General features: G+C 39.2%; 1 protein-coding gene across 1 annotated transcript; it reads left to right on the forward strand.

Moving 5' to 3' along the window:
* Positions 1-8,961: 8,961 nt before the first annotated feature.
* On the forward strand, positions 8,962-19,939 carry c1qtnf4 (C1q and TNF related 4). The gene is made up of 2 exons (XM_027008923.2): positions 8,962-9,119; positions 17,643-19,939. The coding sequence occupies exon 2, from the start codon at positions 17,645-17,647 to the stop codon at positions 18,764-18,766; it is 1,122 nt and encodes a 373-aa protein (XP_026864724.2). The 5' UTR covers positions 8,962-9,119; positions 17,643-17,644; the 3' UTR covers positions 18,767-19,939.
* The last annotated feature ends 4,788 nt before the right edge of the window (positions 19,940-24,727 follow it).

Genomic DNA, 24,727 nt, shown 5'->3' on the forward strand with positions numbered 1-24,727 from the left:
ATCTGCTAAATGCCAAAATGTAAATGTAAGTTTAAGGCATACCTCTTGTAAGACTGCCCAGTCCATTAGTATGTATCCATTTGTTATGAAAAGTTGTGGTTATTGTTATTGCAGATGATCGATACAACTGGACTCTCATCTAATCTAGGGATACCTTTCAAGTTTTATTTCAGCCTTGTAACCCTCGTTTTTTACATTGGCTATACAGTAATGGATACCGGCTCCTCCTACAGGTCACTGACTGTCATGTTCATGTTAATGCTGACTGGAGATCTGCAGCCCCAGCTGTTGGTTTACTCTTTCAGAGCTAAGGAAGTGTGTGCAAGATATGCAAAAATGCATGTGCACATGCTCATACATGAACAAGATAAAAGACCAATATCACTGTAATTCATTCAATACATTACATTTTACTCTGTTATGCATTTCACCATGTGGTTTTTGTTTTCTGTGTTAATGTCATATCTCATATAGCTCATATAGTCATAGACTTTAGACTGAGATATAAACATTTCATTGCAAAATATAATGCAATACATCTTATTATCATTGATATTCACTATTTTTTAATTAATGATGTTTTGTCAGCCTCAGAGTTGGTACACAGTCACAGACCAAAGCATTAACACTCAGACAGCTCTTCTACCGAGCAGAGTCTGTGGGAGACCAGCTTGAGAGAGCTGACAGAGACATCAGTAATTAAACCCTCAGTAATTACCCCCACCCCCACCCACACACACCTTTACAGATGCAAAACTACACTACCTGAAGTACTATACTAAGCACAATACTAAGTACCATAAGTGCAATTGTTCGATATTTTACACATTTCTAAATGAGATTTTACTCATAAAAGCTCCTATACTATATATATATATATATATATATATATATATATATATATATATATATATGTGTGAACATTCACTCCTTTAAATGATACAATGATAGCATAACATCATTTTCCATTTATATCTCTTATATCCCTTACTACAGAGTAGCAGGACTGTGTTTTTTTCACTGAATACAGGTCTTACTGAAATGTTTATATGAGATGTTTGCATTTAAATGTTTTTGAATGTAGAGAATACATCATCAGTTCTGTGTTAGTTTCAGATTTTATGAGCTTGAGCTGATTGGAGACCTTGATTAGGACAAGTAGCATTCTATACCTCCTGTGGTTCAAGTGTCCCAAGTCTGGTTAAGTCAAAGTCTACACACCCGACATCATCGCCAACCACTTCTGTATGCCTGTGACATAGAAGATCATAATCAAACTTTCTGATTGTTAATGGATTACTGATACAGCCTGATGTGCTGGAAGTGGATCTACTGTCATTAGCAGACTATTTCACCCAAAATGACCCCAACATCAGATGATCAGTGCTTTAATAATGTCCCATTGTGTCTAAGACCCTGCTTCGCATCAAGTCTGAACCCAGAACAAAGTGACTCTCTTTGGGTAGCAGCTTATACTGTCATGTGGTGACATGTCCTGCCATCTGAACTGCCAGTCATCCAGCGTGGGCAGGACACCAGTGTTCTCTTCAAGCATCCATTGAGAGCATCTTGAGCATCTTTTCAGTTATGTAGATTAGGGTGAGTATTCCAGAAGTTCTCAGTGTAGTCCTGCAAGACCCTTGAACAACCCACTTTTCCTAGTTCACATGCATGTTTATCTTTTCCTGGTGCACATACATGTTGTACAAGAACAAAACAAAAAGCTGGTCTGGCTACAGCTCCACGTGGACTGCTACTAATGTTTAGTAATCTATGAACTCTTAAAACACACTCTGTTTGAATGGAAGCTGCCTAAAATTTGCAATTGGTCAAAGGTTTTCATTTTATTTTGAGTTCAGGTATCTTGACTAATGCATCTTACCAAGAGGTGAATGAAACATGTTGGGGATATGACATTTAAAATTAAACTGACCAAAAAATTAAAAACTGGAAACATACTGTAGGTATAGTAATTAATCACAATATTTCTTGAAGGGTATTTTGTCCGTCCATAACCAGTAGTGCCCAAGGACATATATGGCAAAGTTTTCACTGCATGCTGTCCTCCAGCCTTATCAACATGATATATACACCTGTCAGGTCTGATTGCTTAACATTCTCCTTTGCTCATATTGTAGCATTCAACAGTGTTGCCTGGCTAGTAGTTTGACAAGATGCTGATAGCAGAGTGCCTGTGTGCCCGCTTACATTTTATTGTCATTGGGGAGACAACCCATACTGCACTGGGAATAAGGCACTGTGTGTAATGTGTAACTTATTTTAAGCATAGTTGGAAGACAATATGGATGATGATTATTCTATGGCAGAGATATTTTTAAATTCAGAAGTCTTTGCTGAATCTTACAGTAGCATTCCTATAGAAATAATCATTTACATTTACATTTTATAGATTATTTACAATAATAAACCATTAAATTCTAACATTATAGATTAACTGCATTTCAGTCGATAACAGTACTGTTTAAATCCAGTTAGCTGTGATGCACAGTGAAGTATATGGTGATCATCATCGTGGAGCACACAACCTTGAGAGATATGAGGGAAACTGGGGGTGGGGGGGGTACATGGTTTTGTATGTGTGTGTGTGTGCGTGTGTGTGTGTGTGTGTGTGTGGTGCGGAGGGAAGGTAACGCTCTTTCTAGGCAGAGGGTGTGAAACTGGTGCGCACTGAGGATGTGTGAGGTAGTATGTGGTAGACATTCGGTTTCTTAGCAACAGCCCACGTACAGGGGAAAAGGAGAGATATGGAAGCAAAGGATCCTCTAGTCTGATTTTATCTACAGAATGACATGTCCTCCCACTACCGATGCACTGATACCATCTTTAGAAAGAGGCACATGCTATGTCTTTCTGGAACTACACAAAATAGTAAAGCTTCTTTTAACGCTGACTTATGCCGCTTAAATATAAAAAAAAACTACTCTGTGGCTACAGTGTAGAGTTGGTGAAAGGAACTCTCGCAATGAAAGTATGACCAGTTAAAACACTTTGTTTTCTAATATTTATCATAGAGATTTTTAGGCTGGTTAGTAGGTAGGTAGTTACTAAGATGAGTGATTTCATCTTTTACCATTTACATGCAGTAAAGGATAAAGAGAAGAAAAATGGGTTAGAGTATAAACAAACACACAGCAGTTTACCCACTTATGTTAATATGTTTCAGGGGTTTTCCACTGGCTCATGTGTTAGTGTGGCTCCATCCTGTTTTACTTACACCTAAACCAAAAGCTAACTCTCACCTTTCACCCTTAAATGTTTTTGTTTTAGTTTATTTTTTCAGATTAAAGCTGCGTTTGTTTTCCTCCTGCAAGCACAGAAAAATTAGCCCAAGCCTTTTCCTCTCCTATCTATGTTTCTACAATGACAGTAGAACGAAGTACACACACACACACACACACAGGCATCAGTTTGATAACTCGATCCTATTTACAACCCTTGACTCTCTAACGCACCTGATTTTTCACTTTTCCCCCACTTCTGTTCAGCACTCACAGCAAAAATAGACAGAAGCGCACGCAAAATCAGCCATGGAAACTCAATCATCCTGGCAACTGCCTCGATGCACACCACCTCCTGAGCTGCCCCGCTTGCCAGATCGTTGGATTCTGCCTCCCTTCCATCCTCCCTCCCCCCAACCCCCCATCTGTCTCTAAGCTCCTTGGGAGGTGAGAATGGATTTGAGAACTCCCCCAGGCCTGACACTGCTCCGGTCCCCTTTCTTGCTCCATCTCTCGCTCCCTCACTCATTCTTTTGCTCTTTATCTCTCGCCCTCCCTTCCTCGCTCCCTCCTTCTCACTGTGGCAGATGGTGATTTATCAGTGAGAGCATCAGTGCAGGGCACAAGCAAATGCTCGTGATGCTCTCATGCCTCCAGACTCTCTGTTTGGGAACACGTCGGCACAACCGAAGGCTCCCTTTGGCCTGGAAGCTGCTGCCATGCCTTTTAGACGACACACTCGTAAAAGCTTGTTGATGGCGACAGGTCTTTGTTTTGTTCTCAGAACAGGACAGGGAAATATCATATTATCCACATGTCCATTGGAATTACCTCATGTTTAAAATTCCCCATTGTTTTTATTGTTGTTTTAAATTTATGCTCATCCATTTCTCTGTGGTAACATTTGTAGCCAAGGATTAAAAATGCCTCTTGTTGATGTTCACACAGCATCACAAATTCAAGGCCAGATACAGACATGTTCGGAATCCTTTCATTCTGGTGAGACACTGAATATGCTCCTGCACATAAATTCCTGCATGACGACTGACAGCCAGTAAGCCAGATCAAATAAACAGGAATAGATGCACCAATAAACAACTATGAGTAAGATAATTAGCACAGTGTTGGAGAGACACGCAGCACAGCTCAAACGTAAACACACAGGAAGTAACAAACACAAACAGTACCAAACACACCACCACATTCAGTGCGGAGGTAAAGTTAGCTAGAGAGTGTAAATCTATTTCATATGTCCTACTCTCTTTTTTCTTTTATTGTCTCTCTTCTCCTTGGAGTAGGTAAACAGTAAGACAGAAAGACCTGGAAGATGAGGAGTTTAGTGTGTGTGTGGGGGGGGGGGTTAAAAAGAGAGAAAATTATATAACAATCCAGCAATCCAAGAAATTGGATCCATCAACATCTCATAACCTGAGGGATTCGTCAATGTTCCTTCTGTGCTTCTTGCAATAACACAAACACACACATACACACACAATCTTGTCATGGATGTCACACAGCTGGGAACTTGGCACTTGACATCTCAGCACAGCTTGTTAAGAGCCAAGCATGTACTCACAAATACATGTTGCCCAGTTAGTTTGCCCAGGCTACTAGACACAGGTTACTGTGCAACTAGCACTGTTAAAGATCTCAACAAAAATGTCTGTTCTAATGTCAGCACGCACCATAGTACAGCTAAGCAGCCAAGCAGCATTTAGGTTCAGACCTTTGTTAAAATCCAAGTGCCCCACAAATCCATTAAAATTCAATCTTTTCTGGGTGTTTATGACTATAGATTTATAAAATGGCACCCTTGATCTGTGGCTGCTAATAATTGATCACAGGCCAGCGATGACTTTTCACTCTCTTTATATCCTTGCTGTTAAAGCTGTCACATTTTGTCATGTGGGATATGCAGATGCTCCATTAGATAGATTTCAAAGATGAAAGAACTGTGATTCAGAAATAGCTGGCCCATAAACTTCATCTGTTAACAGGGTTAACAGAGGCATGGCACAATTGTAAATTCTCATAATTAAATTATCATAATAATTGTGTTATTATCACAAACAAAATCTTTAAATAAAAAAAAAAAAAAAAGTGGTGTGTTTTAAACTAATATGCGTTTAGACTGCATTGCTATTTGCTCCTCTGATTGTCTCAGGAAGAATTACACCACAGTAGGTCTGACTTCGCAATGTTATTATCTCCACTACTCCATCTATGCATAAACTTGATTGTTAGATCAGTCTCCTGATACAGCACGTAATTGTCACGGTTGGATACAGATGAGTAATACATCTTTCAATTACCCGTAAAAAGAGATATTCCCACTATAGTGCACATTGACTACAGATCCAGTCCTAGGGAGGCTACTTTAACAACCCCTAACAGGAGAACATCATACTCCCAAAAGGATGACATACAAGGGATGGGAATATGACACTACAAGAAATAAAATTAAAACCAGAAGCTAGCTAGATAGCTAGCTACCAGAGCTGATCTATGTTCTACCAAAACTTGGCACCTTCTTGCAGTATTTAAGTCTGTCATACTGTACAGAAGCTGTGAAATTAATCTTTCCTAAATTTTGAAAGGAAAAGATGTGCTTTCCTTTTTGGTATGCCAACATCCTAGCAAAGACTTTCTGCAGTTAGCCGGTAGATGGGATACGAGGCGAGCTGTTAAACCAATGAAATACAAAGTATCTGCTTTGACATGTATGTAACCCAGTGACATACTGAAGTAATAGTGAAAATTGGAAAGCAACTAGCAGTTCAGTTCACTCCAGAAGGATGACAAATGATGCCTGTCCAGGTGTACTGCCATTTGTAGGACAGGGACCAGAAAAACCAAACTGTCCCCTCTAAACCTGGCCACCTTATGCATTCTTTATTCATGCATATGCTAGCTAGGATTGACATAGGTTCCAAGATGTATTGTTCTTGAAGTGAGTGTGCTTTTGATTGTTCGCTGTATTGCTCAATAAAATCATGATTATTATACCATTAATATATTAATCCCATACAGTGATGTCATTATATGCCCAGTTAAAAATCATATGTGAAAATACAATTTTGCCCAAATAAATAATCAGATGGCAGGAGCCCGCTGTGTGTTCAGTGTGACTCCGTGTAGAAAATTGGACATGCTATTGCTCCTTAAGAAGGAGTGTGTGCACGCCTGTCCTTGTATGTGCATGTGTGTGACTGTATGCACATGTGTACATGTGTATTTATGTAAGAAGATGCAAACAATCTAAAAATAGCCATGCTTATGCCACCCTCCGCCATGCATACATTGCAGCAAAGACACTCATAAGAAGCTTATGAACCCTACAAAGGTATGCTTTTATGTTCTATTTCAAGTACAAGATGCTCCAAAATGTTTTAGAAATGTATTGATATCTTAAACAGTGTTGAATTATCATATCAGTTGTTCTTTTGAACAGCTGATTGAAACTTGTCAGTGGTTACGATTTTACTACATTACATATAGTGCATGAGCACTACGTATTATGTAACATAAGCATTGCATTCCTAAGAAGGAATCCAATATCCATTCTTTCTTGTCTATGTAACTATAGAAAACCAGAACATGGCAGGCAAAAATCAATGTGTAAAGAGATTTACAACTCACCCATTTCTGTGTGCAGCCCTCAACGTATTTACATTTATTTCTAACATTAATGGCATTTCCAAATAACTTTGTATTATTCTAACACAAATTATAGGTATTTAAATTCAGCTAAAAAATCAGTTGTTATATGTCACTGTGTGTGTGTGTGTGTGTGTGTGTGTGTGTGTGTGTGTGTGTGTGTGTGTGTGTGTGTGTGTGTGTGTGTGTGTGTGTGTGTGTTTCTAAAGAGCAATATCACTGTAGAGACACCTGTCCAAGAAAACAGCTCACCCAGGAGCTGAATTTGGATTAAGGAGTCATCCGTGAAAGCTTCTAGGAAATAACTTCTAAATTCCTCCAGCCTATGGCCCAGGATCCATTAGAATAGGGTCTTGCTGCTCACTGTCACTGAGTCTCAACCACTCCAGTCGATCGCCGTGAGCAAGATTTAAAGCATTCTGTTTCATGCAGAGTGCCTGTGTCAGGCCCTTGTTGATGGCTCAGTCGGAAAGGCAATCAAGTAGGAAGAGGTTTAACCATGAGACTTGCTGATGAAGGTCAAACATGTCCTGATCAATTAGACGGTAACCGCATCTGGATGCACATCTGATGCAAAGGAGCCCGTGTGCTGTAATGGTGTGCAAGGTAGATGGCTGAGTCACTGGACCAATCGATGAAACAACCACTCAGATGGTCTCTTAACAAGATAAGCCAGCACATTTTTTGCAGTGGTGATTAAGATACTTCGCAGAAAATGGGCTGTGGAAATGAATGAAACCTTTTAGCTTAAGACAAAGATTCATAAAAAATGCTTTTTTTAGCGGCCTTTTAAAAAGGGGTTTGTGCCCTGATTCATTGCATACATTTTAATGTATATTTCTACCATTGATAAATGAAAGATTTACCAAATTCAAGGCGAGAGGAAAGATGAAATGAGAATATATTTGCCGACCTGCTTAGTCTGTTCCAGAGCAGAATGGGCAGAACAGGGGCATGGCTGGAAACAGAGAGAGCAGGAAGCAGACCATATGGTGCTCTGACAAGGAGGAGGGGGATGATTTTGAATAAGCTTTTATTCCATAACAGCCAATACACAGAATATATGTACTAAAATTGACAAAAGGTCCATTCTTAGTCAATAAATATACTAAGTGCAGTTTTTCATCTCGTTTCTGTAAAACTAAGGTTATTGCCACCAGTGGTGGTCGGTACGCCCCACTAAATCCCCATGTTTTTGATTTCTCTCATTGATCTGTAAAAAGGAAAGTCAGGTTTCATTACTTCCACTTGCCAACCCCAACACAACGCTTAAAAAACCCTGCCGCATCTGTCTGCCTATGCCCCAGGAGAAAGTTAATCAGCTGACCTTTTCCAACACAAGAAGTGCATGAGCCGTTTGCGATTGTGAATTGCAGTAGGCTCATCTGTATTGCCTTCGGAGACTCTTTTAACATGCTTCTGCTCAGGGGTTCGGTATAATGACTGGAATGATGTGCAGCAGTGTGAAATTGCCATCACTGTAGTTGTGAAACTAAAGCATGTGCTCACTTACACTTTCGTCTGCTCCAGGAACAATGGCAGGACCTTAAATGAAGCTGGGAGTTGCGGGAGTCAGCTAAACTTGCACTGGAAATAAAATCAGAGTAATCAGTGTTTTGCATTCAAAATGCAAATGACGCTAACGATATACACTCAGCCTAAATGTGTTTGGGAGGGATTGATTTCCTTATGCTTCCTTATCTGCAGTGCCACCAGGGTTCCTGTAACAATGTACACAAATTAACTCAGAACTGAAACAAAATATTTACCCAGTGATTTTTGCAATAAATTATACATGTGACAAAAGCAACAAACATGTCTCACCTCATGCATCTATCAGATCTATTCAGGGGCACATCAGTCTGCAAAAGAAAACTTTAAATCCTTTTACTATCTGCTACTTTACGCATTCCCACATTCCCCCTGGTGTCGCCCCACATCGTCATTTCTTTAGCTCGCTCTCTCCAGAGTCCCCTAGACCAGTCCATAGCCCCCCGATTGCTCTTAGATCCTCCAATGAGTGTATGAGTGTGAAAGCTTGCGCTTGTGTGTGTGTATGTAAGAGCGTGCGAGTGTGCGTTATGCCTGCAGCTTCCCAGACATCAGCAGCAGGTTGAGATTAGGCACGCACAGAGAAGGAAAGAGAGAGAAGGAGAGAGGCACTCCTTCACTACACCCATTAAGGGAACTTTACGATAACCAGCTCTGCCCTACCAGACCTTGGTAAGAATCTGATTTTGCTATCTCTAGATTTTCTATCTCTAGATGTCTAGATTTCCCTCTAGCTCTCTTTCTCTCTGTTCCTTTCTGATCTGATTTAGTGTATATTGCAGCCTACTGTTGCTTTGCCTCTTTTCTGATCCAGGATCAGTATCAGAGCAGTTATCTGCACACTTCACCAGCTTCTGAACCTGCACCTATGGTTTTTTTTGTTGTTGTTTTTTTTTTTAAGATTTCATTCAAACTACAAAGCAGTCACAGGATGCCAGCTGAATTGTTTATCTGTTTATCTTTCAGACTGGTTTGCAGTCTCTGCCTCTTTGGTATCTCACCATATCTCCCTTTCATGCAGTCTTTTCCTGGATCTCTCTCTCATTCCCTCTCTCTCTCTTTTGCTTGAACGTTGCTTAGTTGCTGATGTTAGTAGTAGAGAGAATGAAACGAGGTAGACTGTGACTTTTTGATGCAGGGCTTTGGACACACACACACACACATATACACACAAACACACACACACACACACACACACACACACGCACGCACGCACGCACACTCACACTCACACACAGCACGCGTGGGGTTGATTTTACCCAAGCCAGGGAACACACTCTCTGTCTCTGGATCTGCACGATCTGCATTCTCCCCCTCAAAGAGACAGAGAGGAATGGATGAATTCCAGAGTCTTTGTTTCTCTGATGATGATCAGATATGGATTAGTATCGATAAGAAAAATTTCTCAAATGTCAACCACACTGTGTGTGTGTGTGTGTGTGTGTGTGTGTGTGTGTGTGTGTGTGTGTGTGTGTGTGTGTGTGTGTGTGTGTACATCTGTGTTTAGGATGAGAAACTGTCAGTTCTCTTATAATTGTAATAAGGAATAGTGGTCCTTTTTGTGCATAACATCTTTTTACCGCATAGTAAAATCTCTGTCCTTTTGGTTAATGCCCATCTTAATAATGACATCACACATGTGATAGGAATCTACTGACATGATTGAGAAGGCAGAGATGAAAGTAGAGCAGAATTACTGTATGTAATATGTTTCTCAGCCTTTGTTTCGTCTCCCCCTCATCTCTCTCTTTCTCTCTATTTCTAATTCTTTGTGATCCAAATAGCAAACTACATGTGTTCAGTTTTTCACTATGTATTTTTTAAGCCATAACAAAAATAACAGAATACATACTTACATTCTTGGCTCACTTACAGCTCATAATGAGCCTAATGTGGTTTTGTCATGAGGTCAGTGTTGTGTGTTAATAGAAATAGCTCATTACAAGTGCTTTTGCTACAGTAATACAGTATGTGAACATTGTGGGTTTTTTTTTTTTAAAGTATTTCTTAACGTAGTATAATTAGTTAAGTCAGTTTTAGTCACAGCCGTATGGTTGTGTGTTTTGTTCAGAGGAAATAACTAAATACAATTAGAAATGAATCATTATTTTTCTCCCTAGAAAAGGGCCAGTTGCTCCTGCAGTGAGCAGTTAATTTCAAGAATGTGTAATCAGATACAAAACCTCTTTAGAGCTAACAACTGAACTTACCTTAATATTTTTTTTTCAGCCAAAACGGAAAGATACTATTACAGAAGTATATTGCAGTCTCAAATTAATACATCAAAATTCATTTAATCTAATTAAAGGGTGGAGTTTAGTGGGATAACGGGTGGCTATGTGAAAAATATTAATGCTGAAAAAAGTTCAAGAAGATGACACCCTAATCAGGTCACAAGTGTGGCACCTGAGAGTCTTCAGTAGATGACAGGACACTTCTGAAAAGTGCATTCATACCACATGGCACAAACTAAGTGTTACGCAAAAATGCCAGCTGGTTGGAAGCTGGTATTGTTTCCCACCATATAACACTCCCATTTTTTAATGAGTCTTCCTAGTTCTCTTCAGAGCAGAGTACCAGCACAGTAGTAGAGGCTTTACCTGTCACGCTGAAGAAGCAGCGAGCGCTGAACCGTCTCAGCCAATGCAAATGAAAACGTTGCCTGTCATGGGCACCGCAGATTTGTCAACACACTCAGGAGGGAGTGCTAAGAACTCAACTCTGTGATGTGAGCGAGCAGACAGCAGACTGAATGCTGGGCCCCGTAACAACTGGTGGCAACAGCACCCTGTCTCCCTTCTCTCTTAATGAGATAGTGGCCAATTTGTGCAATGTCATATTTGAGAGTTTGTTTATTATAGCACACTGTCAGGATCAGTCACTGACATTTGGTATAAGTGGGCTGGTGTCTTTTGTGATGGGATGGATATTAAGACAGTGTAATAGGGATATGACTGCAGCATTACAAAATACTGGCTTGTGCGGGTTGATAAAATATTACTTACAAAATATGCTTATTTAAATAAGTCTAACGTGAACACACTGGAAATCAGATCTCAGATGAACCTTGGCAGTATATAGGCTCATAATGAAAGCGGATTCTGATTGTAGCACCAGTAACAGTATTATATTATCTAACAGCAGTGAGGGTGTTGTGTTTTTTGATTTAGGAACATAACAGAAGTAGGTTGGCCAATTTTTTGACAAACTCCATAACAGGATTATATTTGCACCAGTATTTTAATAGCAGTAACAGTGTTGTATCCTTAACAGAAGAATATCCGCATCTGTGTCTCCTCACAATGGGTCATTAGGCCTGTGACAGATGATGCTTTACCCAGTTACTACAGCTGGGGAATCTTCAAAGTCCAATTCAACACAAGTGCTTCAAATTCCTGAAAGAAATGTTTAACAGAGAATAGTACACCACTTAATTATAAAACGAAAATTGCAGGTAAAATTTAGAATTTCTTTCATCTATCTCATAAAATGCTATAAAAGTATTTAAATAATTAATTTTTTGTTTGTTTGTTCATTTATTAACTTCCTTAAATATGTAGAGAAAACCAAAAGATTTGTTGCTGAATTTAGATTTATATTAGTATAGTGATTATCACCTTATTGTCACCTTATTATTTCAATTATTTTACACCTTTCTCCATCTTACTAAATCGAATTCATATTTTAATCAGTTAAAAGTGTACTTCTCTAGGATCATGTCACATCTGCTGCTGCTCTTTCTAGCATGTTTATATTGTCAGTTGTAGGGTCCAGGGAGTTTATTAATACTAAAATTCTTTTTAAAATTCTTTAATTGCATAATCAGCCTTTCCCATTTTGCCATCTTTGTTCCATTTCACTGAATGTATCATCAGCTAGCACTCTAAAACAGATGCTTCTGATAGCTAAACAACAGGGGCTCATTAACCTGTCAATATAATGAGAGAAAAATCTTATTTGCCTTTGTTTCCTATTGCTCTGTCTTACAGAAGGCAGGGTTGTTCAGACTCAGCCTGTCAGGTTCAGCATGTGTGCCAGTATCTGCCTGAGTGGTTCAGTGGCACCTGCCAAATAAGACTAAGAGCTGTTGGAGAGCCACACAGAAAGACACAGAGGTGAGACAGAGAAAGAGATGTGGAAAAGAGAAAGAAAGAGAGAGAGAGAGAGAGAGAGAGAGAGAGAGAGAGAGAGAGAGAGAGGGAGAGAACATAACTCTGGAGTATGTCGTCTAAGTGCAGTGCTCACAGCAGAACTCTGCACACCTTTTATCTTGCAGGTCAGCTCAAACCTGTCTTTGTCTCTGTCTCCTGCCATTAACAGAGTGCAGGACCGTGCTCATAAAAGCAGATGTGGCATATGTAGAGGAATAAATGTTTTGGTAGTGTGTCGCTACACTGGCTATCGCTGTTATACCTGTTGAGTCACCAGGAATGCATTAACACAGGAATACATCAATGTGTTAACCCTAGCAACAGTAATGGACCACCATACTGTTAAAGCTACTATTTCTATAGTGTATATATTTTACTGGTTATTTTGTATCATACTTGGGAAGAACATGTTAGTGTGTTCAAATGTGTGTATGTGGGTGTGGGTGTGTGTGTGGGGGCGGAGGTGTAAAAGAGATTTCGGTGTAATCATGCCCTTCATTGATATGATAATAAAGTAAGCTCTCTGGCCTAAGGGCAAGTATTTTAAGATTGAAGAGGTCTTATCTGGCATGCCACATGTTCATATAGTGCATTCCTCTCTCTCCCTTTAATGCTCTGAAATAGATTTTCTGACATACAGTATTTCGAGGCTTTCCTACAACATGCACTTGGGTTCAAACATTACCTAAAACCCTGGTGTGATGTGTGGTCTAAATAGTAATTCACACAGCCCTTGATCAAAGGGCTTAAATGCTGGTGTCCAGTTGTCTGGACACAGATAGTCCTTTTCAATGCAGACTGCTATCCAAATAATTCGGCCTAGACTAAGCTTCATCTGCCCGTGGGAGAATATCCTGGAGGCTTTAGCAAATGTGTGAATGTGTGATATTTTATTATTCAGGAAGTCCTTCATGGTAGTTACTCAAGTGAAAAGTCAAGCAGAAGTAGACTGCATTCACAGAGGGCTCATCGCTAAAAATGGGGAAAAATTGGGGAAAAACGGGAAATACTGGGAACCCAAAATATCAGTTCAATTGATATGTTCAAAGGGAATTATTCACTCTTTTTTCCACCCAGTTTGGCACATGGGGTCACTTTGCTCCAAGAGCATGAAATTTACTGCATCCTCCTGAGCTGTATGGAGAGTATGTGCATTACACCATTATACAATAGGACAGTATGCGTCATTACTTCACTTTTGCTGAACACTCAAGTATTACAGAGGTGCTGTCTCCTAGGTGCCTGTGATTTAAGTGACAGCTGGTTTCCTTATCTATCTTGGTCATTTATAAATCCAAAGCACTCTAGCATCTTTCCTGTTTTCAAGATACTCCAAATCATCAATCCTGCTACGTTTGGGTTAAAGCACACAATTTCTTGCATTTTAATGTAGATCTAAGCAATTATCATGTTTTTTCCACTTAGTTGCTTTGACACATACTCCAGGTTAAACTTGATTCAAATAACTGGTTTCACCCAGCTGCTGAAATATTTCTTCTCCTATTTAATTTTATAATACAGATTCTCATCAAAAACATGGACCAGGTGAAAATGCTTCTCTTTGATTTCTACGTGTGACTGCTCTGCCATTGTCTGTCTCCTTTCATTTAGTTCTCTGTTTTTCAGAGACCCAGGACATACACCTGGGCTCATGCTTTGGGAGATGAAAGCTGCATGCTGATTTGAATAGATTAGCCTGTCAAACAATGAATGCACAAAAGATGCAGCAGTGTTTTTGAATGCAGTTTTTTCCTCATAATTGGATGAAATATATAAGATTCCAGGTGAGTAACTGCAGTGTACTGTAGTAAGAGATGTAGAGATATTCAAAATTGTGAAGTACACAGAGTTTCCAGAGAAACAGAACATTTTGGACAGAGATCCTTCATCAGCTGTGCAAGGAAAGTGCTTCTGAAATAGTAGCAGGAGGAGTCACTTTATATATGAAAAAGTAGATGTTGAAATCATATCATTCATTCCATGGGGTTCTAAAGTTGCAACAGTGTAGATCAGTTATTTTTCTTTGAGTTTCCTGATTTCATTGTTGCTATAGCAACAACTGGCAATGTATACAATATGTCATTAGTGCAGTGTCCATTAGTATTAAAATGCCTTACCACTGGAAACAACAAATCCTTAATTCTGATGGTCTGAAGGTGTTTAACAAACCGATGAGCAAGCCTTCGCTTCGTTTCGCCAATATAAAGCTGATTACATTTCTTACAAGTAGACAACTCCCACAGTGATGCATGAGGAGGAATGGGTGATGATAACTGATCCTTTTGTGCCAGTTATTTTAGCGACTGTGTTAATAAATGTACATGTAGCACATCTAGAGAGGTTGCAGGCTACAGTACCACAGACATTATGTGAATGATCATTTATTCCAGTCTTGATGAGCATGTAGTTGATGTTTTTGTCTCATCTGTAGGAGATTAGTGGATCCTTAAAAAAGGATGCGGTCTCTGCATCGTCCTGGAGGATTCTGAAGTGTTTAAGTGTAATGTCAGCTACTATTGTATTTGTAGGATGATTTGTTAATACCAAGGGAATTCTTTAGTCTTAACAGCAGATAGTTTATAGGTCAGTCTGTCTACTCTTCCCTTGTTCTCTTGGTACTGACTTATTCCCTTGATGTTGACTCATCTCTATCTATCTATCTATCTATCTATCTATCTATCTATCTATATATATATATATATATATATATATATATATATATATATATATATATATGCACAGATGATGAGGAACCATTGACTGAAATTTTTACAAATTCTATGTCTCTCACTACTGTATTGTGCAGTTACTCCCTTACGTACACATATACACACACTTGAACTTTAGGGTTATAATAAATGTAATGAATTTAATGTAATATTGATGATCTGGAAGCAAGCAGGAAGATACCAGCTAAAAGTTGCATTTCATTATTATTATATTATACATTGCTATGCCAATTGTGAGTATCTTGTTAATTTAGTCAAAACATAACTCATCACTGTGAGAGAGGCAGTGAGTCCTCTCTATTTTTAGAGTAAGCTCTGCTCACTTTGAAATCAGTAAAACATAAATTCAGTTTTTCTGGCGTCTCTGGAGATCTCATTATGGGAAATCCCGTTTCCCATTATTATTCATATTTCTCTCACATGTTCTGGAGAGAGATTCGTTCTCTCCTTCTCTCTGTGTGTGGACTGGAGGCGGCACTTGGTTATTGCCTTATGGCTCTCTTTGTAGCGGAGCCGTGGGAATACTAAATGACCCTCAAAAAACAGAGCGGTAGCAGAAGAGTGGCTGGCTCATGCTCAGACTCAGGTGCAGCTTACATGTGCAAATTTAAGTGGTGAGACATAATCACTAGCCCCTACTATTTCATAAAATCACTTATGGACTGCTGTTTTACAATAGACCTTCTTGGTCTCTATGACAGATTACTAGGAAAGCATCAGGTACATACCTTAAACATACCTCTAATGGTCTCCTGGCTTAAAAGGAGAGCATTTTATTGTTAAAATGTATCATTAAATATTAAACATATTAAATATCTTGTACAATACACTGTGATTTTGGAAAACATTTTAGAACATTCTACAAGCTTATCTGCTCTACAAAGACAAAAGGCGTTGGAGATAGGCTGTACCATCCAAAATTTTAAAGACATGACTCTGTATGGAAAGTAGTCCATATGAAACTATATGAAACACGTTTTGAATCTATATGCATTTTTAATATTGCATTACTTATATTGCATTATTTATGTTGTGTGTTTATAGGAATAAACATTTAAGAAGTCATGAAAATCTGAGAATCAGTTAAATTTACACTGAGGTGTCGATTCAGTTTCTGTTAACCTGTGTGCTGAAATTACAGTGTGGTGTCGAGTCAGTTTCTGTTATCCTGTATGCTGAAATTACACTGTGGTGTCGAGTCAGTTTCTGTTATCCTGTGTGCTGAAATTACACTGTGGTGTCGAGTCAGTTTCTGTTATCCTGTGTGCTGAAATTACACTGTGGTGTTGAGTCAGTTTCTGTTACCCTGTGTTGCTCTGATTCACTCTGCATCTTATTAAGTGCCTCTCTGCAGGCAATGGAGTCTGAGCCTGTTATTAGTCTTCTCATTGTAGTACACACACCAAAGGCAGTGATATATTCAGTTTTGATCCTGCCTCCTACTGGTACTTGCCTACATAATAATTATTATTAATGAGAGAAAGCACACTATTTGTCTGTACAGCCAGCCCTTACACTAAGCCCTAAAAGTAAAAGTCTTTAATAAAGATAAATGAAACAGACTGTTTATTCTAATGTTTCCCCTGATCTAACACCTGATTTAGGTAATTAGTTGATCAGAGTTGAATCACCTGTGTTGGAGCAGGGAAAACAGAACCAGGATAGTGTTTTGTAGAAGGCAGATCTGTACAGAGAAAGAGAGAGGTGGAGGGAGGGAGAGAGAAAGAGGGGGAAAGCGTGAAAGGTGCGGTCATTTTCTGCTTCTTTTTTCAGCTCTAGTGCTTCACAGGAAAGTTGAACGAATTTAGGTGAAATTAGGTGACATTAAATTGACCAGATTCCACATTTATGGTCACTTTTGTCATTCTAAAACACAGCTGACACAACATTGTATGTGTCTCTCTGTTAGTAGTTTATCGATAGTACTGCTTTTTTCATGCAATAACCAACAGAAAAAAAGAGTTTGTTATGTGCATGTTAGGATCTACCTACTGAAATTCTATAGTTTATATGTTCATTAGTATGATAATAAAAGTAAACCTTTCATGAATGTAACAAAATCCATTACTTCATTACATTCGAGCATCAAATACATGTACCAAAAGTGCAAAAATCTTTTGAAACCCAAATATTTTGCCAAATATTTTGTCACAAATTAATTTCAAGTACAGAAATTTTGAGACAATATTTTAACTGAATCTTGGTTTAATGGAATTAAGTCATCTTATTAAACTCATTTAATTCTCCATTCCACACCTTTGGTGAATGTGTTCCTATGCTCCTGACCTGGACATATTTCTCTTGTCTTCCTGCAGGAATGATGTTACCAGGTGCCAGGCCCTTGCTGTTATGCATATTGTGTCACTTGGCAGCTTCTTGGGCTTTCGCACGCATGTCTGACTCAACAGAGCTGCGCTCTGCCTTTTCCGTCGCCCGCACTAGCAGCATGGAGGGTGGCCCCAAGATGGTCGTCACCTTTGACAAGACCTATGTGAACATCGGTGGTGACTTTGATCCGAAAACAGGCCTGTTCCGCTGTCGCATTCCCGGAGCGTACTACTTTTCCTTTACGGTGGGGAAGTTCCCACACCGCGACCTCTCTGTAATGCTGATGAAGAACCGCAATGAGGTGCAGGCAATTATCTACGACGAGAACGCTGGCTCCGAGCGCAAGGTTCAGAGTCAGAGCGCCATGCTGCAGCTCGATTTCGGAGACACCGTCTGGCTCCGCCTACACGGTGACCCACATTACGCAATCTACAGTAACACAGGCCACTATACCACATTCAGTGGATACCTGATCTACCCAGATGTCTACACCTTCCAGGAACCGGAGAGAAAAGGAACTTCTGAGGAGAACCAGGTCCATACCCCCAAGCAGGCAGGCCATGAGGAGGCTGCAAATACAGAAAAGAAAAATGAGGAAATTAAAGAGGAGAGGAGGGCTGAGGAAGAGGAGGAGGAGGAAGAGGATGAACAGAGGTCTGCTTTCTCAGTAGGTCGCACCCAGAGTATCGTGGGAGTGGACAGAGCCTACCCAGAGCACAAGCCAATAACATTCGACACGGAATTCGTCAACATCGGCAGCGACTTCAATGTGAGTGGTGGCGTCTTCACATGCCGTGTGCCCGGTGCCTACTACTTCTCGTTTAATGCCGGCAAGCTACCCCACAAGACTCTGTCAGTGAAGCTGATGAAGAACCACCTAGAGGTGCAGGCCATGATCTATGATGACAGCGACACTGAAAAGGCCTTACAGAGTCAGAGTCTGATGCTGCCGCTGAAAAAAGGGGACACAGTGTGGCTCTATAGTCACCAAAGGGATGGATTTGGAGCCTACAGTAACCATGCCAAATACATCACCTTCACCGGATTCTTGGTGTATCCAGAGCTCCCCCACAATGAGTCACAGCTACGGAAGCTGGATAAAGTGCTGTAGACTGAACCAAGTCACTGGTCTATGTCTGTCCATGTGTGTGGTCAAGGAAAGCACTTAGTTGGGCGTGGGTCACACCCAAGTAAACCCTTTCCTTTAACCCACTGTTGTGAACTCTTGCAGGGATACCTTGTGGTCCTGTTCTGTCTTTTTTACACTCTGTGTTTCTGTAATTTCTCTAGTTTGGTCATTTTTTAAGGTGAAGAAAATATGATACAAGTACAAAAGCATAATAACAGATAATATTGTAAACCAAATTAACAGTTTGGGCAACAAAAGAAGTGTATACGTGTAGCATCAGTGATCCCCAATCAGACCTGTACACTGAAATTGGTGTCAGGAGGAATTTAAAATCATCGAGATGACATTTTCAACATGCTCATAGGTAAATCCTAGACCATAGTCAATTAGGATTGCATCCATTCTACAATTAGCTGATAAGTGTCAAAAATGACAAAAAGTGCAGATCCCTGACCATCACCGTCTAGTTTCAAAGTCCTAAAACTGCATGCAACTTTAGCTTACAACTTTTTGCTTTTGCTTTTCCGTTTTGTGCATGAGCAGTTTGCATGTGTATGCTAATACTGTTGACCACTACTTTGACTAAGACTTCCCTTGCTGAGATTGCACCTGCTTTTTTTGGTGTCACAATCCTTTAAAAAAGGTGTAAAATGAAGGTTAGGCATTGCTGGGATTTCCAATTCTCTGTGGAGTTTTTTATGCAAACAGAATTTTATGCTTTTAGCAGAAGTAACCACAGTCACACTGATTATCTGGCTAAGAAACAATTCCTAATTCACTTAAATGGAAACAGTTTGTTTAAAACCACAAGTTTTGCTTGCCTTGCATGCTAAAGTGAAATTTTTAATATATAGGTAGAAATGTGCATACTTCCATTTTGCAAAATACTTGTCTGTTTTCCAACCATTTCTATTCAAGTGAATGTTCATTTTTATTGTGTGATCGATTTGCACTGTAACACATGATCATAAACAGAAACGTCATGAACAGGCTGTAAAGGCAACGTTGTGTGTGTTTGTGTTTGTGAAGCCTGAGCTTATGCTTAGGGAGACTCTGTACTATGTTAGCAGTGTTTAATGGATGCTTTTGTGAGCTACACCAAAGCTCAAAGCAAGCAAACAATAAATTTTTAAAAATTATATATATATATATATATATGAACAGTCCCATGTGTTCTTTCATTATCCTTCACAGCTGAGTAAATCATAATCATGAAAAGATTAAAGAAAACAAAATTGTAATTTTACATAATTCAGTTTTGGGAAATGTGTGAGGATGAATAATAATCTTATAAATAATAATAATAAACTTCAAGAATAATCAGTCCACAACGTCATAAATACATAAATAGTACATGAAGATTTAGTATGTGAAGATTTCATGTCAATATCTTTACTACACACCACTTAGTGTAGTTGTCCTTATGAAGAACTAGACAAAGACTTACTGTAGTTCAAGTGTAGTTAAAGCTACACCATAAAAACAAGGGAGCCAATAATGTTGCTATATATTTTTGAGGTACTAAAATTAATTTTAGTAACATTTTATACAAAATAACCATACCAGAATTGAATCATTCACCTTTTGGAGGATAATGTGGCTCATTTTGAAAGGTGTACAATCACTGCCTGTAGTCCAGCTGTTGGCATGTGCTAGTTGTCAGTCACCCTCATAGTCAGGGTGTCCATTCATTCTTGGTCATTTTGTGACTACAGGAGTACTGCTGACCCAGTATTATTTGAATAGTGGGCCAATAATATTCTCAACACAACCATAACCTTGACCTGTTGTGGGAAAAGTAAAGTGTATGGGTGTATCATGGGTGTTTCTGCAAGTTTTTAAATAAGTAAATTCACTCACTCATGTTTAGCAAGCTGAATTCCATAAGGGGGCACTATAAGCATTCAAGTTGTTTTTGCATATATCAATAAAAGTGTGAGAGTACCAGAGTTCCACAAATGCACATATTTGCAGTAATAATAGTTATGTATACGAAGCAGAAGACCCAAAACATACCATTTCTATGTTCATATGTACTTCTGCAGCTGATGCATGTCCACAGTACAAAACCCACCAAATGTGCTGTGTAAGAGTGAAGCTGTGCCTTAGTGGCTCTGTGTGTTCTTGTCACATGGGTCAATGTCACTGCTGGGGTGGGAGAGACCTGTCACACCAAATATACCCAACCCTCAGCAGTCCTGTGATCTCACACTGACCACTGATGAGAAACTGAAGAACGGATGGCTGCTGTGTTCGGCCACAAATGTGCAGTACAGTCAAAGGCTATAACTGTATGGTGTATAACTGTACAGCTAATAAATGAATGTTTATAGAAAAAATGAGTTGTGAGAATATAACCTCCATCTGACTGCATAATTCATAATTTCATGAGTGCAAATGTAGCTTTACAGGAGAAGCAGGCACTTCTGATCAGGCCAGATGAAGTAAACACATGGAGTTCTGCTTTCTTCCAGACAGAATCGTGGCAGCATTCAATCCAGACCCTGCTGTTCATTTGCCGGGTTTCCAGCTGTGCAGAGCAAACTGAAATTTCACACTTAGCTCAAACTTTAGTAGAGGTGTGTGCATGTGTGTCAATAGTTTTGGTACTTGCTCTACCACTGTTTTCTCTTCCTGCTTGCTCAATGGTATTTGACTTTTCCTACACTATAAGCAACTCTTTAGTGTTTTGTATTTGTTTGCTTGATAACAAATTCTTCAACTGGTAAAAAAAAATCCCATATATGAGCAGAAAACCACAATTATTGAAACATTACACTTATATCTATGCATGACTTTCCAGCTTCTATGGGCAAATACAGGCATAAACTGTAGATTGTAAAATCTACTAACTCCAGCAGTAGACGAGCTACAGGATTGCTTGGGCTCAAATGATCATACAGCCATGAGAGCATGCTGTGACAGTTTAGATTAGCATACTGACACACTCTAACCTCCTACATCTCCTGTGAAGAGATTTATACCCTGATGAGACATGGGAATGATAATCTGAGGTATGCTATGGAACTGCGAGGAACCAGACAGGCCTAGAAGCTTACAAGTGTGGGAAGAGAGAGGAATTCCAATAGCTGCAAAGAACAGGCACAGGGAAAGAGTAGAGCAAGATTTCTCTGAAAGGTAGTGATGGAACAGTCAGGTATTATCTGAAGTCTTACCATTTTATGAGGGATGAGTTCCTGGGCCCCACATACCCCAACTCTGGATAACTGCTTAATCGGATGTTTTGATCAACATCTTTCTCCATATGGCTCTAATTTAAGGACCAAATAATTAATCTCAATAACTACAGGTTGGAGGTCCTGATATACGTAATTATAAAAACATTTGAACCTGTGATACTGGCCTACCTTAAATCTGTCATGAACCAGCTCGATCTGTTTGCCTACAAGACAAATCACTCAGTATGTGTTTATATACACATTAATATATTAATATATGTCTTATCCTGAAACATCTGGACTCCACCAACACCAGGATTTATGGATTTTATCTCCACTTTTACCATAATTGCGCCTGAATCGTTCTATATTTATTTGTTCTAACTTGCCCCATCCTGTCAGAGGAGCACCGATCTCCAAAAAAGAGATGGCATGCCTGGCCCCAACTGTATGAACCCCTGTCCACAACCTCTGGCCACAAGACCGTATGCTTCCAGGTTTTTAACACATGCAGTAACATTAAGGCTACAACTAGCATTATTTATAGTACTGGTTAACATTAAGAAACCACTGACTGCAGTATTAACAAACCAACAAATGGTTTGTTTTTACTTTGCTAATGTTAGCAAAGTAAAAATCATCATCATTTTCCAAATTCACGCAAGACCATTTCTCTTTTCTTCTTTATTTAACCTTCTACAATTTATTATAATGTCTACTTGTTCTTGGTCAACTAACTAAATGTTTAACACAGCCAGTTTGCTGTATGGCAGCAATGAAGACTATTAACTCTCATGTTAATTACAATGTTAGCATTACTTAACATCTATTATTACTGGAGTCCACATTGTTGGTCAATGTGATTAAAGCAAGGAGCAAGGCTGTGTAGACACGGAATAGATTTAACGGCGTTAAACGGGACAGAAAAAAAGGAAACTGTATTTCGTTACAGTTACAAAATAAATGCATTGAAGTAGTTGTATATTTAAAGACCTATATGATTGCTAGCAGAATTACATTACAACTTAACAGGGATCGCTTAGACCGTTTTTCTTCCTGCTTCATTTTTCCCCGTTTAGTGGTTTTAATCGAGTGAACGGTTTACATCACTGCTGCTGCACAGCAGCAGTATCGGATGAAGCCTGCGGTGCTAAAGGTGTAAGAAATATGGACCATGCGGTGTGTTCCTACCTTGGTTGCATTTTGGGGCTTTTATTTCATTCTTTATTTCATTGTAGTATGTGACTGGAAACAGATGTACATTTGTGGATCTTCCTAGTGCGAGTCATGCTTTTGCTTTCATTAACGTACATGACGAAATTTGAATACTGATCGTGAAAACGAGATTTGTTTGTTGTAAACAGGATTTTTTTTTTTCAATGTTAACACGGTATTTGCTTCATGTGAATGTATAGGCTATATGTTAAGTCACTTAACTTGATTGAAATCATTTTATGTTGTGTTTAGTTGAAGATAAACCCTACCATTAAAAGACGTGTTTTTTCTCACATTACATTCTGCTGTCGTTAGCAGAGCACAAGCTCCTGCTTACCCTTTGGTTACAATGAAGTGAAGTGTACTTTTCCACTTTCACGATACGTCCCCTTCTCAGCAATGGGCAAGGCAGTTTTTAACTGGATTATAATCATCGCCATGTTTTAAAATAGACAACTCAGCGATCCCCTATTGCGGGAGAGTAATAATAATAATAATAATAATAATAATAATAATAATAATAATAATAATAATAATAATAATGTTATAGCCTGTCTGTCCGGGACGTTTCCACTGGTGGATCCTACAAGTTTGACAAGAGCGTAGAAGATTGGGTGTTCTGTAGTAAAGGGCCTTTCCAGCAATGCTGTTCTGCTGGAGAAGACACATATTTATATGGATAACGTTTATGCACCTACTGAGTTGTTTCAGTCTGCACAGAGAAAATACAGAAACTTGTGGGAGCTTGTTGGTGGCTATTCTAGTTTGTCACTGTAGGAGACACGTGTTCTGAAACTTTAGGAGTTAAAGGGTTTAGAAGTAATGGAAAGTGTCAGATTAGGATACTCTAATATAGTAATCCCTTGATAGGTTATGGATATCTTTGTAAATATGTAATCTGTAACATATTACATCTTTAAAATAACCCTCTCCACCATCCCCATAAAAGGTAGTTAAAAGAACCTTATTATAAAGTACTATCCTATACATTAATTAGTGCCTTTTCACAGATGCTTTTCTCAACTTTCTGATTTTAGAAGCACAGATTGTGCCATTATGTGCAGTCCCATGCAGTTCAACACACACAGTACATAGGAAATTGAGATGAACTTCCATAAACCTGCCCTGAAAGGTACAGGTCTGAATAGCTGGGATCTACCCACAATTCCCTCAAGTTAGAAGTAACATTTCTGCCATTGTCAAAACAGTTCTGCATCAGCGCAGGAAGCTTAAGGTTATTAAGTTTTGCCCTGTTTTGACTCTTCCATTATTAACAGTGTCCCCACGAGTGTCTGGTTCCTGTCTCTGTTCTCCAAGGCCAGGGTGTACTGTGTTCCTCTTTCTCCTGAGTGATTATCTAGCTGTCGGCTCCTCTCCATCAGGCTATGACAGTTGTCCAGAATAAGTTGGGAGGCTGCACTTTCTCTACCTCCTCATCACACTGCTAGTAGACATGGTTTAAAAGCATCACCATCCAGACATCACCTCCAGTTTCTTCTGTGAAACAATGTGGCTTCCTCTCTACCACTGTTCCACATCTGTATTTCAC

The sequence above is a fragment of the Electrophorus electricus genome, chromosome 21 (assembly GCF_013358815.1).
Source record: "Electrophorus electricus isolate fEleEle1 chromosome 21, fEleEle1.pri, whole genome shotgun sequence".
Classification (NCBI taxonomy): domain Eukaryota; kingdom Metazoa; phylum Chordata; class Actinopteri; order Gymnotiformes; family Gymnotidae; genus Electrophorus; species Electrophorus electricus.

Bases quoted from the DNA above. Each gene is read 5' to 3' on its own strand.
- c1qtnf4 (XM_027008923.2), top strand. From the start codon at position 17,645: ATGATGTTACCAGGTGCCAGGCCCTTGCTGTTATGCATATTGTGTCAC.